Genomic DNA, 18,805 nt, shown 5'->3' with positions numbered 1-18,805 from the left:
TCCTGGAGTATATTCCTATAGTCAGGAATAGCCATTCATTATTGTTCCTTCAGGAACAGATGACTAATGCTACGTAGAGCAACATGTAAGAACAAAGGGACATGTCTAAGAACAGGAGTTTTCATTCTCCATGCTTCTGTCTTTCCCTAGCTCTGAAATAGGATAATCCTATTTCCCTAGCTGGTGTCAAAGGAAAAGGGTTATGACCAATTTGCTAACACTTGAGAGTGTGAAGCACTATTGCAATTTCAGTGTTTTGAAACGGGCATAATTGTGGGATGCATTTGGTTGGCAGAGTGCTTTGGAGATAGGACTTTGCATGACTGAAATGGATATGTGATTTCACTTTTTAATTTGAACACAAGTCCAGGCATTTAGCAACTTAATTTAAAACTTCTTGTCAGTCACTGAGACCTTGTGAAGACAGAGGGCATTCTCTTCAAGAATTTCTACTGGGTGAGTACTGTGGTTACCATAAGCATCTATAAGCAGTGGTGCTAGAGGAGGTTCACTCTTTCTACAGCTTTAAAGATGATTAAAACAGTAGCTGATCATTGAAACAGCTGGATGTATTGCAATTACAGAGGGTAGCCTCATTCAGTTTGGCAGTTATGACAAGGCTTCTGTTTAGCTTTCCATGCCTGCTATACACAGATAGCTGGGCAAGTTTTGAATCTGAACTTTTTGTGATTTTTAATTAGAAGCTATCACATTTTCCTTAAAAATAACTTAAAGGCTTTTAAAAACTTTCCTGTTCTGTTCCACTCATTTGGGCATGGAAACGGGACACTGAACTGTGCACTGTGCCTTCATTATAAACAAACTTTCCATCAGTACAGAAGTATTTCAACCACAGGTCTAGCTGTAAGGGCAGATGACAATTTATATTTGTTTGTGCTGAAGATCAAACCTGATATTTAATGCACAGAATTATAGACTTCAGAAATTTTAATTTTCTTTCTTTGCAATATCAGATACTGTCCACTCATTTCACACAACTCATGGAGATTTCAGAGATGTTCCATCATTGTTCACCTGGGATGCAGAAAAAGAACAAGATTTCTGTCCAGCAAAGGAATTGACAGGTAAAGCAGTCCAACTGTTTTAAGACTAACACAAAAAAATCCCTTGTAGCTCTTGAATTGTGACATTTTAATTGTATATGCAGATTGCAGCTTGTCACAAGAGGGCAGTAAATGAGCATTATTTCTGGAGGAAGATACTTTAAAAAGTTTTTAAAAGACATTTTTAAAAGAAAATGAAAGTTAATAATTGAGACATTTAAGTGCTGACTTAAGTAGTTTCCTAATTTTAAAATGCCATATTTTATTTGTAGGGTATCTGTAAGCTGTAATTTGTAATTTGTATTTACTCTATGAGAAGCTCAATGTCTTAGACAAATAAAAGATATTACTGCTATGCCTTGCTTCTTTTACTTAATATACAAATTATTATAAACGGCGTGCCACCATTAGCTGGGAGAAGGTGTCTTATGTTATGACAGGCCAACATTCATGCAGAAGAGAAATTAGTGAGAGCATTTTCCTGTGTTGAGGCTAGTAACCTTTTATACCATCTCCCTTCTGGCTGATGAGCAGATCTCATCAGGGTTGGTTTTTGTGCTTGTTAAATGTTTTCTACAGATAAAGAACCCAAACCCAAGAACAGAGGTAGACAAGGATCTTTGTGTAGTCATCAGCTCTTTCACTGAGATCTGATGACTGAAAAGTTACAGATCTGAAAAAACATTGTTTCTTAAAGAACCAGCAGCTGGGTCCAGCTTATTTTTTGACAGTCACTGCAACTGGATGCTTGCATGCAATTCTCTCCTTTCAGGTAGTCACATTCATTCCTCTGTTCCCCTGTGCACAGGAGTCATGGATACTGAACTGTCATCAGATCACTACAGAAGACATCTACCATAGAATTAAAGGGGAGAATTAAGGGGAGAATGAATTCATAGTCTTTTGATGCCATTCCCAGGGACAAGTCACTCTGAAGCCTCACAAAAGGCCCATCCCCTTTTACATGCATCAGTTAAAAGTTTCTCACGGTTGTCATCTTCTGTACCATACAGAAGCCAGACTTTACCATTGCAGAATATCAAGTCTGAAATACTATAGCCCAAAACACATTTGAAATAGAAGCGCCCTGCTAAATAAACATGTTTAATTTACATGTTGCAGATGAACCAAAAGGAACCAAACCTGAATATGACGAGGAATTTAGCATGTGGATGCGTCAGGTGCAAATCTTTTTTACAACAAAGGTCTTTCCTGCCTACCAGCATGAAAAAGTGCTGAGGTCAAAAATAAAAGAAAATCAAAGAGGGGATGCTGAATTAGCTGAACTGAGAAGGATCAAGGATGAGGAGCTGGCAAAGTAAGTATTGTATCTTATCTTGAAGTAGGGATCTCTTTTACTAACAAAAATTACTGAAAATGAGAAGCGTGCTTTAATAAGGTAGTATTGTAACTGGGAAAACAAACTCATCCAGGTATAATAAGCAACATCCAGAACATGACTTCTGTTACTTTTGGGAGTAACAAATACAGACTTACAGAACTCTCAACTCTCTGGTATCTCCTGGCACCTGAGCCCTGCTCTCTGTAAAGGCAGTTAAGACCTTCTTTTTACTTACTGTAAGTCAGACTTGAAGTGAACTAGGCTGATTTTCTGATTCTCTACAATATGAGAGTTTATACTGCTCATGCTATGAACGTAGCTGTAGTTGCTTAGCCAGTATCAGCGTCTCCCCTCTCTTGCAGTACATTAAATTTAAACGTTGTTCTCTCAGACTTATTGCTGGAAGAGAAGCAGAAGAGGCAAAAAGGCAAGAAGCAGCTGCAGCAGAAAAAACATTTTACTCCAGGAGTGCAGATTTTAAAGAGTTAGAGGAACCTGTCACAGAGTTAGTGCCCTCTCCGAAAGAAGAGGCACCCAGCGTAGCACCTGCAGTTGTTACCAAGGTGCTTGCTGGCAAAAAGAAAAAGAAGAAATAAATTTTCTGCTGAGAACTACTGAAGCTTCAAGTAAGTACTCTGTGAATAACAAACCCAACAAGAACCACACATACAGTAAGGTCTAAAATACAAGTACAATAAAACTGTATGCACAAGACTTGCTGATTTCAGAGGGAAACTGTCTGCTCTTATGTCAACGTTCTTGGGATAGAGAATACAGTCATTTACGCGAGTGTAACCCCTTAAACAAACTTCCAGAAGTCAATAGTTGACTTGCACCTAAAAATTCCCTCAGTGTTAAGCTGATACAAGAACTGGCGTCTTGTCACAAGTGTATGTCCCAATGAAGTGGTTTCTGCTTAAAACATGATTTGACTGAAATAGTGCATATAAACAAGTATGTAAGAATCTGACAAAGACCGTAAATCAGGCTGAAGCAGAATCTGCAAAGAACAGGTCAGCCTAGAATGTTCTTTGTTCGGGGGTCTTTTGTAACCAGCCTAGTTTCACATTGTAGAAAATTAGCAGAAAGTCACACAATGATGCAAATGAACACAGGAAAACAAAAAGATGCCCTTAAAAGTGTAACAATTATTTTTTATTTTCCAGTAAAATATTCACATAACGATATCAGAATGGAATGGTACAGATGAATTCAGACTGGGTTTTAATTAGTTTGCACATAAACATTTTTAAAATCTAAAAATTTTATGATCAGAGTTTACAGATTTTAGTAGAAATTTTGATTCTTACAAAGCAAGTATTGCTTTACTATTGTCATTATTCCAGTCAATAATATGACTGATAACTTTTCATGTTGAACAAGTCTCTGACATTGACATCTTCAATAAATCAGCCCTTTGCAGATCAATCCAAGAAGAAAATATTATTGAACTGTGTTGCACAAAGTTTCTTCACTTCTTCTGTAAAAAAATAAAAATAAGGTATTTCAGTATGATATTTTACAGGAACCTCTGCAAGAAAAACCTTGGGGATCAGCAAGGAGGATTAAATTGAAACAGAAAAAACACCCAAGGAGTTCCTAAAATAGAAATACACTTAATTTTATTCTGTCTTCAGTAAGAGAAGTGAGTCAAGTCTGACCTTTCACACTGCCTGAAAGGTGCATTCTATTCTAAGTGGCTAAAGTGTAAATGATGGTTTGAGTTTGCTGCTGGGCCATTCATCCTGTCAAACTTGTACACTGCACCAGCAGAATACTTCAGTAGAACACAAGGAATTATATTGTAATCCCTTTTCAGGGGAAGGGGGGATTAGTGTAGTCTGGTACAATAAATCAAGTCAGCAAAACTTTTGCAGTACTTCCTAAGTTTATCAGGCACAGAAACACTCATTTACTGTTTCTATATCGCAGGTTTGATCCTGAAAGACAATTAGAAATCATTGTGTAGGTCATGCAACTCATTCCACCTTTTAAAATTTACGTTGCTAGGCTTTGGTCTGGAAAAGTATTACTTCTTTCCCATCATCCAAGTGCGCACATTGCCTCCTATTAAAACAGATCCCTCAAATTGCTGCAAGTAAGATTCAAACTGCCATTTCTCTTAGTCTGTTTAAAAGCTTTTGCATCTTAATGTTAATTTGCACTCTTAATTATAGCAAATCATTCTCAAAACAGCGTTTAGAAACAAGACAACAATGTAATGAGAATCACTAACAGGATAGACATTATGTATAAGTAACCTACACATGGATCGCTGACAAAACCTAACTCAGATGTAAACATGTTCATCTCTCACCTGTAAGACACTTCATTGATTACTCCTAAGCTAAGCTCACAGAGCTCTCTTCTATTATATGAAGGAGGAAGAATGACTGATTAATAATTAAGAATGCTGAATATTTATGCTGTTCTTTTACAGCTGGTAGAAGCCAGTCTAAAACCTTATGCAAACTTACCTGGTCTATCATAGATCAATCCCTCTCTAGACTTCTTGTGAGATGGATTTTATTACTTCTCCAGGAACATACATTTTAGTAGTAACTGTATTTAAAGGTAATAAAAAAACCAATCCTTACCATTAACTTCAATCAGATTTGCATTTTTTTGATTCAAAATAACATACAGTTCTCGCTGGTCAGACTTTTTCCCAACTACCCAGTAATCACTCATTGCCTTCACAATAATTTCCTCATCTTCATCAACTCTGAAAGAAGTTTTAGAAAGTAAAAAAGAAGGTGGCAGCAAGTTCATCTTCAACAACTTTATTTGTAACCATTAGGACAGCTTAATATAACAAATTGTTGTGGTTGTGCAGTATCAAAGAGAGACAACCAATACTAACTTAGACATAATGCAGCAATCCAGGATGAAGGCTTCATAAATGGCTGCTTAGGACAAATACATCCCCAGATGAGTAAATTATTAATTTGTCCATCAGCCAAACACTCCAGTGCTCTGAAGAAAACACCTATCCTCCAGGCTGTTAAGGACATACTTCATAGACTTATGATTTGCTACACAGTGACCTAATAACAGAAGTTGGAGATGGTATGGTGATGCTAAGCTTTCACATACCTAATTGTTAAACCTAGAACTAAACCATGCTCAATAACTAGATATATTACATAAAGCTGTCACTAACCCAGTACTTCCTCAATATGAAGAAACATTCGTTTTTCATTTCTAGAAAAAGGAAAACCTTGTCCTTAGCAGAGTGGGAAAGTTGCTAGAGTTACAGACATGACAATCATTCAGCATTTTCATGTTCTTTATTAATTTTTATAGTGACAGAGGGTCTCTCCCACCTTGAAGCACAATACCCACTGACAAGCAGCCAATTATCTTCTCTTATCAGCAGTACTGCAGTAACTGCAACATTTGCATTTCATCTATTGCCTAATCCCTAAAGGCGGCCAGCTGTTTCAGGGGAGGGTATAATACAGGCAGGAGGAGGTTTCCCTTTCCTTTATACTACTTATCCAGAGATTAGACAGACTTAAGTGCAAAAGCACTAGGCTTCACATCCCGTCTAAATTTGTTATGGCTACTCCGAAGCTTCAAATAGATTAGATATTTTCTTGGATAGGGGCCCTGCCCCTTCTTTTCATTATTATTTTTAAGTGACAATAGAAGTTTTGTTTAGGACTATTTCTAAACCAACACAGAATACCAGATATGACTTATGTTACACCATTTATCTCAGAGCTATGAATAGCCATCCATGAACAAAAAGACACGAAAGCTTCACTTGTGAAAAAAATCCACTTGACAGAAGGAGTTACAGACTATTTAATAGTTAAGCATTACCTGGAGAAGTCACTGTTGATGTCACCGAGAATCTTCATCAGGTCAGGGTGAACAGATGCAAGTGATACACTGGGTGTTTTCCTCATGTGAATGGTGCTTTTCTCTGCCAGGTTCATGTGATTGAAATAGATAAACTTAAACTGAGGCTCCTTCTCAGCCCTAAGAAGATTAAAAAAAAAAAGTGACTTGTGAATACTGCATAAGCACAGGCTTCACAGAGAGCAGGTAACTAGCCAGTGCAAGCTTGCTTAGACATCCTAAAGTTATCTTCCCACTGGAGAGACCAGTAAGGCTTGTGGCATGATCAAACTTCATTGTAACACTTTTTTTTTCTTTGAAAATTAAAAAAAAAACCAAAATAAAAAAAAAGGCAAGCAAGCCTGCAAAACCAACCAGCTTCTCCCCTTCCGCTGCTTAGGTTGATAGTAAATAGCCACAGGAGAGTCTAAAGGCCTTGCCCCACTTCCCAGTAGTAGTTTGTGTTTTTCTAATGAGCTGTTTTCTCTCTGTCCCCGTTTTGTTTCCTTGCTCCCCGATGCCAGTCCAATCTGGTTTGAATGGATGCTAGGTCTTTAATTTGCCTAATAAGTAATCTCCCACTCATGTCATTGTTATTTGTTACAGTCAAAAGAAAGAACTCTTCCCCCCATCATTAGTGTGTGCCAATCAAGAGATTATTTCAAACTCCTGTCATGGCAGTCTTCCTCCATTTCTTCTTTTACTAAGTTAATATAAAATCTGCCACTTAGAGCTGTAGTTTTGGTAGAAGTCACAACAAATTCAGACTGGCAAAAACTGGCTATAGCAGTTGGTGCTTCAGGCTATGTATTATTTAGAATCAGGGAGATACTGTGATGACACCACTCACCTTAGCAAACAACTAGATACCCTCACTCTCTGTCACCCAGATGCGTTAGTGTCAATAAACTGTATCATGTTTTCAGGACACCACGGCATTAAACTTTAAAAGAGTTAAAGTTGCCAAGGCCGGTCCCAGATGACATTAAAAAACCCCAAGTTTAATGATTTAGTAGGTTGGCACAATTCCAAGCACATCCTATTCTATACCCTGCGATTTTGCTGATTTGGCAGGCTACCACTAAATAAATTCAGTCACACACCTATCTTTGGTTTAATTCCTCTTTGGTTGTCATATGCAATGCTGTTCTTGCTTCCCCAACTAACAACTATCTAAAAATAAATACAATTGTATGGAAAGTCAGCTGTAGTTAAGTATATTTTCCAAAGCATTACATCCTCATCCTTTTCCATTTGACTTTTTTTTTTTTTGCCCCTCAAGCAGTTACCTTAGTCCTGCAAAACAGAAAAAATAAGACAGTTTTTTCCTCACCTACTATACATGTCAACACTTCAAGAAGCAGCAATTCTGGAAAAAAGTACTCAACTATAAAGCAGTTGTTCTAGTATCTAGACCTTTGTTTTCCTTTTGAATTTGTAACAGTTAAGAGCTCCATACACGCCAAGCTGTAAGTTCTTGTGTCTAAGGCAACACGCAGTCACAGCTAGTGGTGTCAGTATCCACTTGATGTGAAAAATACAGTTGTTCTTTAGCATTATACAAAATCACAGAAAGTCAAAGGAGAAGTCAAAGGAAATCAGCACAAAGAAGGATGTGGGCACAAAGACAGTGATATTTTTAAATTTTTTTTTTAAACTCAAATGTTCTACTAGCCCAAGGGCTATTTGTGAACATTATGAGATTCTGTTTTCCTTAAGGAAAGTTAGAAAGAATGAAGTTAAGATTTTGCAGGAAGTGCTGTTTCTCTACTTCAGCATGGGGGACAGTGACAGAAGACTACAACTTCAGCTGCCATTTTTGCCATCTTATATCTATTTCTGCAATCACAGTAATCTGTAGAACTCATCATCTCCAAGGGTCAGCTAGTTTCAGTTCATGTATGAAAGAAGCAAAACCTAGAAGTTCCACCTCTTGTATCTGAATCATCTGCTGACAGCTGGGGGATGAGGAGGCAGAATCTGAATTGATAATAGTGAAATTCATCTTAATATTTACATGATTTTTTTCCTGCAAAAATTACGCACATAGAGGAAAAATGCTTCAGCGGCCACACATTCTTAAATTAACACGTATGCATATTTAGGTCTCCCTGAAGTAAGAACAACAACAGGCACTTTATAAATGCTTAAGATGCAGAAAGATAGATAAACATTGTTTAAAGTACACAGTTAACTCAATGCTTTCACCATTTGGGCTCATGTTACCATTATTTAAGCAGTTCGTTAAACCTGCTTTTTAAGAAACTAATGAGGGATTGCAACAGGAACAGAGATGTGGTACAAACCCTGACATTCTCTTGTTGATGTTGTATTGTTCACATATGTCTGATGCTAACACAGTGAGTTGAGGCCCAACAATGCTGTCCAGTTTACGGCAAAACTCCAGCGTAGGCGGAATTGAAGCTACGTAGTGGGTAAAGAAAAGGGAGAAATGAGAGTCTCTTGCCACAGTTGAAGATACAGTTTCTGTAGTTGTTTTCTTTAAACATCAGTGAGAGTCCTAGGACAGATTTCTCTCTTAATTATAACCTTACAGATGATTTTGAGAGTGCATGGCTTACTGAAGCAATATTTAGTCATTTTATTGTATAAATTGAGTTATTTATACTGCTGGGACAAAAATCAAAAGACTGATAAAAGCACTCACGAAGAAGAGACTCAAATAAATTAACGTATTTTTCAAGAGTAAAACAGTTGCATGTAATAGCATTTTGTACTATGTCTTGCCAAATAAGTGTTGCTAATAGGTACTTACCATCAATCATAAAGCAGACAGCTGCACTCATGGCCTGGAACAAAAAAGTTAAAGCAAAAAAAGCATTTACAACAGGTTACCTCAAATCAATGACAATACTTCAGTGAGGTCACACACAGGTAAACCAGTTAAATTAAAAAAAAATCGTCTAGTTTAAAGGTAGCACTTAAATAGTATAATCTCTTTGCAATCCTGCACAACACAGGGTAGTTATGATTTTTAAAATTCAGCCCAGTTAACAGTTTTTAAGTTATAGGGGAAAGGTAAAATTTGCTAAAAATGCATTTTATGCAAGGTTATATGCCTGCAAGAAACTTGCATTTCATTTTTTAAAAAGTAGGGTTTTTTATTGATTAATGATACATAAAGCCAGGTATGAAACCACTTAAAGTAACTGAAGGTGGTATTTTGTTTTACTAAAACAGCTATTTGTTTTGGGGAGGGTACAGGAGGGGGGAAAGAGGATTCGGGCTTTAAAGCTTGGTGCTAGAAACAGCGAAGAGTGTTCTGTCTCTTTGCTTTAACCTGGCCATATCAATGCACCTTTCTATACAATTCATAAGCACTTCACATCATTGTCATCTTCATTGTATATACATTCCTAATTCTGTGGAATAATTGCAGTGAAAAATGTAATACCTTATAAACAATTAAATGAAGCTCTTCATAAGTGTCATCAGTGTTAACAAATATTTTGGGGAAACGGCATTTTGCTTCTGGATCATTAAGATTTAAAGGTCCAGTAAGAAACCTAGAAAATAATTCAATAGGCCAGATGTTATGAATTCTTATATTTCAGTTTTTCCTATTTAACAAGTATTTTCAAAACTAGCAATTACTTGAATGTATGAATATATTTGAATACAATGAGTTCTCAGCTCTCCAGATGGGTGTAGAGCCCTTTATGTATCATCTCAGCACTCTTACATTTTCAAAGTATTATTTGCACATATGCTCCAAAGAGTTACAGAAATAGGCTCAGAAAGCCAGAATAACGCTAAGGAAATAAACTGTGCAGATCATCAAAGAAACAACAACAAAACTCTTTCCACATTCAAGTTGTGACTATCTTTAAAAACCCTTTTTTTAATTGCTACTGGGAAAGCATTCTTCCTTTGCTTTCCAACAGTACATTCAAGATAGTTTTATGTGGAACTGTGGTGTATTAGAAGCACCTGAAGTTATGGGGTTGGCAGAGGAGCAGGGGAGTGTGTGCCAGTGCCTTGATCCCAAAAAGAATACAGTAAATCAGGCAAGAGGAATTATCATGATTAAAGAAAGATGTCCAAACCCACAATTATTCAAATTAATGTTGGCCAGTTCCTTAAGTACAGAATTCCCCACTCTGATATGCCGAGTACAGAAGAAAAATAAATAGATAAATCCCTAGATTAAATTTGCACTTCTGCCTGAAGTGAAGTGCCTGACCGAAAAGAAATGACCGGAGCACCTCCAAAATTTTTCATGCAGTGCATTAAGAACAGTGGGGAAAAAAACCCCATGCAGTAATGTTAATGAAGCCTTTTCTCTTTTTTTCCAGAGGTCAAGTTTTACATTGCAACTACTGTGTGACCCTCTGGAATGAAATGTGTGTGGAATAGGTACTCAGAACACACATTATCCTCCCAAACATTTTACCCTTAAAGCAGTAGATGATGACAGTAAACAAGAGCTACCTTCCATAGTGTTGTAGATTTCCAGGCATTTCAGCACGTATTGGAGAATCTCTTCCCGCTAACTGAAGTGAAAAAGGACACAGAAAAAAAACAACATAGAGATATTTTCTGTTACACTTTATGGACTGTCTTTAAATCAAAGTAAACCATTTGCAGAAATTACCACTCATGAAGAGACATACTTTGTGTAATATGAAGGAGGTAAAGCTAAAGTGTAAGAGACGCTGATATAACAGGGCATTCTGATTTTGCATTTATTGATTTTTAAAACTTAGCCTATGGACCTTTTTGATGGGGAGAGGGATAACTAACTCCATGGGGTCTTATGGCACTCCATGGCGTGTTTAGTCATTGAGCTGAAGTGATTAATTTGCAATACTGAGCAGCCACCAGGTATCAACATTCAGTAAACTCTCCACCACCATCCCATATTCAAATTGTCAGCACAATTCATACTGTGTTAGGTGCAAATACTACTGAGTTTAGTAAAGTGCCCCGAAAGCAATAAAACTCAGAATTCCTGAATTATAATTTAAGAGGGGAGGGGAAGAGAGATACTCTTTGGTATTTTAGCCCTTAGTGGTACCAGCTAGACCAAAAGAAAAAAACCCAAACACAGAAATCAAAACTAACAACAACCTCCACCCACCACTCCCAAAAAACCACCAACTACCATACCTCAGGCTCCATGTGCCTCGGAAACAGAGATGTTGTGAGATATTTGTACAAAATTCTCATGTCATCTTGTTCAAGTCCACTCCTAGAACATCAGGGAGAGAAAGAAACGCAAGTGATCTTAGCCTTAAGTTCAGATCACAGGTTTTCCTCTAACAAAAAGTCAGGCAAAGCACATACCAAACCTGGGTAGCAACGTTTCAGTGTCTCAGTAGATTAAATCCCACATTTTTTTAAATGAAATGTTAGTTTATTTGCTTTAGCAAATGTGCAACATGCATCTAAATTGGCCGTGCACCAGAAAAGAAATAGAACAATATTTAAACAGAGATGAAGTTTGCTATTGTTAAGTCTATTTTTAAGTAGAACTATTCACAAGCATTGTGACTTCCTGGTTCAGAACCATATAAAGAACAATCCTTTAATTAATCTTCTGTACTAAAAGGTCCTACAGAGGAACTTGTGTATACTCACAGAGGCTCTCTGTGATGTAAATGACAAGGACACTTCTCTAGGCTGCTCCTCAAGCCAACTTGGAAGTAATCATTTCGTACAGGTTAGAGATTTTGAAGGCAAAGACCTATGCCTTTCTTATATATCACTCATCCTACCATTCAGTTTTCTCATTTTCATGCATCTCTCTCACTGATTCAGAAGCTTTGCTATGATGGCACTCATTTATAGATGAGAAATTGAAGACAAAAGAATTATCGAAGCACCTACCAGATAAGCTGGTCGTTGTACAGAAATGCAGTATACTTGACTATGTTCAGGCTTTCTTCCATCCTATTAATAAATGACTGAATTTTCAAGTAAGTCATTTTATCCAGTGGAAAGAAGCTGATTCCACAAAACACATCCAACAGATCGCAAGACTGTAAATGCAGTGTCTGCAAGTACTAGGAGAATAATGACAGTTGGCTTTTAGACTTCAGAAAACTTCCAATCTGTAGATTTAAATGATAAATTTGAGTATAGCCCCCATTAATCTACACTAATGATCCAAAAAATGCCCCCCTCCAGTTCTGCTTGTATGACATACTCCTTCATGCGGGGACAGACTTTTTAGGAGGGCCTATAGTGATAGGACAAGGAGTAATGGTTTTAAACTAAAAGAACGTAGATTCAGACTAGATATTAGGAAGAAATTTCTTACAATGAGGGTGGTGAAACACTGGCACAGGTTGCCCAGAGGGGTGGTAGATGCCTCATCCTGGAAACATTCAAGGTCGGGTTGGACGGGGCTCTGAGCAACCTGACCTAGTTGAAGATGTCCCTGCTCACGGCAGGGGGGTTGGACTAGGTGACCTTTAAAGGTCCCTTCGAACCCAAACTACTCTATGTTTTATGTGTTAATATGATTCCAGGTGTCAGCTTGCTATTATTTAATCGTAGCGACAACAGCTTTTAAGGCTAGTTCAAGATCTTCTCAGAGAATAAGAAACCACAGCCTATCTTACTAATATTTAATTTCAGAACTAACTCTGTAGAAATATTAGGAGATAAATCCATTAGTTTTCAATGTGCAAAAGAAAATATAATTTCTATTATTCTCTTTCTTGGTAGACAGTAACCTTTACCAAGAGACTTCAAATGTGCTATCAAATGCTCAGCTCTGTGAAAGATGAGTTACCCAATGGCCCCCTCTACAGTCATTTCACATTACGAAGAAAACAAGTAAAATACTTAGACAAACGGTATGACAGATCTCTGTCACAGTTTGTAATCTAAGACTCATTTCCTTTCAGAGTTTCAGTGCAGTCCAAGCCTGCCAGTAACACATAGCCAATTTATTCAACAGGGTTATAACAAAACAACTTGCATGACCAAGCTTTTTTAAGCATGTCTAATTCCCTAAAATTCTAATTCTCTGAGAAACATATTCTCCTTGGATTTCTTTCCCTATAGCGATTACTGTTTTATCTTCAGTAGGAACTGAAAAGAAAAACAATGTTTTAAAGATAAAGATCTTACTTCCCTTTTTGCCATGTGCTATTTTTTAATTTAGTCTAGACAGAAGTATACACCAGCTAATCAAACATGTACTCCTTGTGTCAACAGCATTTGTTCTAGAGTCTATGATAGTCCTTCAAAAACCAAGCAACCCCCTGCCCCGAAACCCACAAGAGAAGGCTGTCCTAAAATCAAACTGAATTGTACTTTTGTTTATTGTCACAACATTGTGTGATTCTAAAAACCTATTGAGAACAAAATTTTAAACACCAGCATACAGTGTCTACACTCCATCATTATCAGAGATACGATTATTTGCACCTCTACCACAAGAGAATTAACTGCTGACAGCAGTCCTCTGTTTCCTTCTGTGCAAACAAGAAAAATGAGGGCAGACAAACACTTGATTGCTATCTTTTAAAGCTAGCTTGCTGAAACTTTTCATGTAGGAACTCAAAATTCTGCCAGACATTACTACTCAGTCAGTTACTTTATGTGAAAAATACCTGAATAATATTTGATGGATTTCTTGCTCAGAAATAGGTTTTGCTTTCCATCCTTTCACTAACACATTTGCTTTTAAATATTGAAATTGAGTTCTGAAGACTAGTTATAACCGAGGCAGTATCTCCTGAAACTTTAGCAGGCATGACTACTAATTCCACGGGGGTGGGGGGGCAGACAAGTTAAAAATGACAGTTATCCATTACTTCCCAGTACTATGGGACTTCAAGTCTGTGCATGCAGGTTGTAGAATCTCCATCCCTGGCTATTTTCAAGACTCAACCAGCCAAAGCACCGTGCAGCCTAGTTTGACTTCATTGTTACCCTACTTTGAGTAGGAGACTGAACTAGATGACCTCTCCAGATTCCTTCCAACCTGAATGATTCTGCAACAGTTACTCAAGTAGATCACACACTAACCAATTCAAATGTTAAAGTAGAATTTCCAAAGAATGAACATGACTCCATCAGAAAAAATAGCCAACAGCTGAGCTGTTCCATCAAGCCATAACCCTGCCCTGCTTGTGGTTCATCTCCATTTAAAGAATCTATGACGTTAGTAGGAAGCAGGAATTACTTCAAAAAATTAGTAACCTGACTTTTTGTGTTGCCACTACTCCTTTTCCACTGCCTACATTTTGTAGTTACACTGCAGCCACGTAAGAGGAGATTTTTGCATTTTATTTCCAATGCAGAATCACACTGTATGTGCCTGAAAAATAAGGTCTTACCCGATGGAAGAATTTCTCTAGTCTCTCCTTTAGAACTTTTACACCTCCATCTTCCATGGCCCTCAGGAATGTGCCATTGAAAAGCTAATAGTTTAAAAAAAAAAAAATCAAGTCAGTTGGGTAATCATTTACAATAATTTCTTATAACTTGGCCATGAATGTAGCTAGATTTCAGTACAGCTCCTCTTTCTCAGTATTTGGGCTCCACACAGATCAAAATGTATCCCTTCTTTATTGAAAAAACCCCTCTCAGAGTTGCAGAGTCCAGGTATATATGGCAGCAGAGGCAGAATTAGAAAAGCAAACTAAATTCTTTAATGGTAGATAAATAATTTACCTGCGTTGCTTAAGTATCTTACGCTCTTGCTTTGTAAAAGCCAGATTGATGGCCTTTATCCAGTATTGTTTCTCCAACAGATATATCAAACACCATCAAAATCAAATGCTCAGTAGTATAGCTGCCCATGATAGAAGAAATCTGGACTTCACAGAAATTAGAAGGTTCTTATTTTTACAGTACGCTAATGAACCCGCAGAGGTAACTGCAGAAGCTTTATTTTTCTCTTCCCTTAACACCATTACAGTTTCAGAAAGAGAGCAGACAATAGCAGTGAGACAAAAATGTCAAAGCAACGATGAGCTTGCACGTCCAAATGGTACCCTGAGGATCTCTTCCTCTGCCCAGACAAGGAACCTCTAGTATTAACTACCTTGTACATGCTGTAGCACTGCTGTAGGACTGAACTATACACCTTGTCCTGCAGAAAAGACAGCCAGACATTAGCATAAGCAGAGGCAGAATTTCAAATATTTGGCTGAGTTACACATAACATGTTGTCAAAGAGCCAGCAAACACAAGAAATCAATCTCTGAAAAGTTAAATAGCATTTTCACTAAGCATCTAGAAATGTCTTTGTACTTATAAAGTACTATTTCAATAAAGGGAGTCCCTTCCCCCCTTACATTTAATATCAAAAGCGCCTTATTAACTGATGCACAAGATATCAGTTACAAATAGTGCCCTCCCCTAAGGCCAGTGATTAGTGAAAATGAACTTATTCTGATAGTTTTCTCTTCATCCAGGCCAAAGGCTAAAGGAGGTAGGACACCAATAGCAGGTTTTGATTAGGCTAGTATCTTAACCCAGATGAAAAAAAGACTATTTTATTGTTTGTCTGGCACCAATCCTTTTCTTAGAACACAGTGAGGAACAGAACTAGTGCACACTGTAATGAATGGAGGAAGCACAAGCAACCAGCTTTTTAAATATTACTCCACCTGGCCAAATAGTCTTCCTGTATACAATTAAACTGACCTAATGATACTGCAGTTTGGACAAGAAATCCCATGATAGTTATGAATTGTTTGTTTGTCCACATTATTAGTAAAGATTACTAGCAGTCTTAAGAACGTAGTAACATGCATACTTAAAACCTAATACAAATACGTAGATTTAAAGTCTTGCAAGAACTTTATTAAACAGAGAGATCCTAAGAAATATTTGCCTATTCCAAGCTAAAAGTCTCACAGCTGTACTGTGATGTTTATTGGGTGATCTTGAACTGCTATCTGGATAATTTACTATCTCGCTCTCCTCTTTAAACTTACTGAAAAGTACTTTGCCCTTTTCCATTTATGGAGATACACAGATATATATATCAAAATAATTTGGCAGCAGTTCAAGAAGAATCAAACTAAGATATTTCTGGAGGTACTCTTAAAATACAATATAATCCATTAACAAAAGAAAGAAAAAGGAAAAAGTTCAGTATTACCAGTAATTCTTCTTCTTGATATTCATAGACTGGCTTTCCATCTTTGTGTTTTTCTATTATGGGATTCCGTACAACCTAGGAAGTGGAACAGGCTGGTATTAGACAATGCAGAATGCATTGAGAACATTGCGATATGATGTTTTAGAAATATTCATATCACATGCATAAGTACCATGACCATCCAGAAGTTTTCTTCAGGTTCATGGAAAAATTGTCTATTTTTCTGCGTATGTAGGGATTTTGCAGGTTTTGTTGGACTAAAGGTCCTGGAAACAAAACACAGATGTAGACATAGATATTTATAGACACAAGGCGGCGGCATATGACTGGGAAAATAGAGTGCTTGCGCTAATACCATGAGCCATGCAAGCTTCATACCTTGTGAATTGTACTATAGCTTCACATAGTCCCACATTTCTAATTTTTTCATTCTTTTCTACTTCATTTGGGTGATAGAAGAGAATCTTCTTTTCTTCCTAGAATTTGAAAAAAGAATCAAAGCAAATATATTTTAACAGAATCAGAGGTAAAGAATATTAAGTTCATGGTTTGCTTGTTTTTTAACTTTATTCTCTTAATTTCCTAGGCAGAATTTCATCTTGTGCCTCAATTGGCTTCTGTAAAATGGATAAAAGGTATATTTAAGCACACTTAAGTTGTCAGTCATCCCAGGATATCTCAAAATGCTTTATAAATGTCAAGGCTGTTTAAATCGTAGGCCCTAGTCACTTCACAGCTAGTTCAAAGCAAGGCTAGCTTCAAAGCCACATCAAAGCATGGCTAGCTTCAAAGCTAGCTCAGGTTGCTCAAGGCCTTATGTCAAAGCCTTAAGTCAAGGTTTTAATATCTCCAAAGACAGGTATTCCACCACCTTTCCAGGCCCTGTGCTGCTTTATGACCACTTCACTGTGAAGGATTTTTTCTTTTATCTCATCAAAATTTCCCTTGCTGGAACTTCTTCCACTACCTCTCATCCTTTCACTTCAAGAACAACCTGACTCCATCCTCCATAGCCACCCTTTAGGCAGGTGAAGCCAGCCATCAGACCCCCTTCACATCGTCTCTTCTTCAGGCTGCACAAATCCAGTTATCTAAGGCTTTCATGGTACATCACAGTGGCCTCAACCGACTCACGGGCCCTCCGTAGGGCTTGCTTCAGTTTGTCAGTGTTTCTTCCACTCTGGGAAGCCCCAGTCGAACACAGCGCCCACCAGCAGTCCCACAGGTGCTGAACAGCAGGGAAGCAATCACTTCACTCCACCTGCTCACACACGCTCGCTCCCACAGCCTGGTACACTGTCAGTTTCCACTGCCACAAGGGTACACTGCTGATTCATGTATGACCTGTTGTTCGCTAGGACTGCCCAGTTCTGTTCTGCAAAGCAGCTTTCTACCCTGTCAGTGCCTGGGCTGACAGTGCATGAGATTATTTCATCCCACACACGGGACTCTGCATTTGCACCTGTTGAGCTCTGTGAGGTTTCTGCTAGCCTGTTTCCCCAGCTCACGGGGGTCCCTGTGAAAGGAGCCCTGCCCTCCAGCATCCCCCAGTTTGGAGGCACCCACAGACCTGCTGGGGGTGCGCTCAGACTCACCACCCCGGTCATTAATAAGGACAACACTGTTCAAAAACTATTAAAAGTAAAGATTATCACATGAACAAGACAATACACTGTTGTCATAGAAACTATAGCTTCTTAAATCTACTTATTACAGATGACAGTAGCAAGAAAATACTACCAATAACTTGAATTTAACTCAGTTAAACACTAGGCGTTCTACAACGTTGTATCTACCTGGAGAATACTATTTTTAGAAAAAGTTACATCTAAGAGACAGTTACAGCCAAGGCCAGCCCCTCACCCGCACCATCTCACGCGCTACTCTTGCAAACGCCCTCGGTTCCTGCTCTTTTCGCTCTGAAGCACAAACAGGCCCGGGCGTACGCGGCAATTGCCCCGTCCCCACTGAAGACGGCGAAGCCGCTTCCCCGCGCCCGCCTTCGCTCGGGGACGCCCCGCGGGGGGAAACGCCAAGCCGGCGGGGAGGCGCCGCGTCCGGGCCTCGGGCAGGGACGGCCGCCCCAGGCCCCCCGCCGCAGCCCAGGCCGGGGGAGAGCGCGGCCGGCAGGTGCCCTCCTCGACGCCCCCGCCGGTACCTCTCCTTCCTTTGGGCCCAGCTTGGGGTTGTAGATGAAGAAACTGAGCAGAGTCGGAGCGAGCTGCTTCTCCTGGCCGGCTCCCCCCGCCACCGCCGCCGCCGCCGCCGCCATCCTGAGCCTGAAGCGAGTGCGCCTGGGGCCGGCAGCCGCCACACACCATCAGGGAGCAGCCCGGGGCCCTCCACCGGCACCGGCCCCACAGCACTTCCTCCTTCCTCCTCGGCCCCGGAAGAGCCCAGTGCGGTCCGGGAACTGCTCCCGGGGCCCGGCGGGACCCGGCGCTCCGCAGCGCCCCCCGCCGC

The 18,805-nt window shown here is 39.0% G+C and overlaps 2 protein-coding genes across 4 annotated transcripts in view; one reads left to right on the top strand and one right to left on the bottom strand.

Moving 5' to 3' along the window:
• Positions 1-10,866, top strand: part of LOC142062529 (radial spoke head 10 homolog B2-like) — a 23,915-nt gene extending 13,049 nt beyond the window's left edge. For 2 of the 3 annotated variants that reach the window (XM_075105031.1, XM_075105028.1), the window contains exons 17-20: positions 405-456; positions 975-1,085; positions 2,187-2,382; positions 2,798-3,834. In XM_075105031.1, coding sequence (XP_074961132.1) covers positions 405-456; positions 975-1,085; positions 2,187-2,382; positions 2,798-3,002 — 564 coding nt within the window. In that variant the 3' untranslated portion in view covers positions 3,003-3,834. Of the gene's footprint in view, positions 1-404; positions 457-974; positions 1,086-2,186; positions 2,383-2,797; positions 3,835-10,568 lie in introns of those variants that run through there. The other variant, XM_075105029.1, reaches the window with a different exon arrangement.
• CCZ1 (CCZ1 vacuolar protein trafficking and biogenesis associated) lies at positions 3,535-18,805 on the bottom strand. The gene is made up of 15 exons (XM_075105032.1): positions 18,501-18,805; positions 16,721-16,818; positions 16,515-16,608; positions 16,343-16,417; positions 15,278-15,325; positions 14,568-14,651; positions 12,103-12,278; positions 11,383-11,464; positions 10,705-10,766; positions 9,668-9,779; positions 9,029-9,062; positions 8,559-8,676; positions 6,235-6,393; positions 5,004-5,131; positions 3,535-3,886 (listed from the first exon to the last, which is right to left on the bottom strand). The coding sequence occupies exons 1-15, from the start codon at positions 18,612-18,614 to the stop codon at positions 3,831-3,833; spliced, it is 1,440 nt and encodes a 479-aa protein (XP_074961133.1). The 5' UTR covers positions 18,615-18,805; the 3' UTR covers positions 3,535-3,830.

Source organism: Phalacrocorax aristotelis, chromosome 10 (genome assembly GCF_949628215.1).
Source record: "Phalacrocorax aristotelis chromosome 10, bGulAri2.1, whole genome shotgun sequence".
NCBI classification, from domain to species: Eukaryota; Metazoa; Chordata; class Aves; order Suliformes; family Phalacrocoracidae; genus Phalacrocorax; species Phalacrocorax aristotelis.
This window is presented reverse-complemented; position numbering and strand designations above follow the sequence as displayed.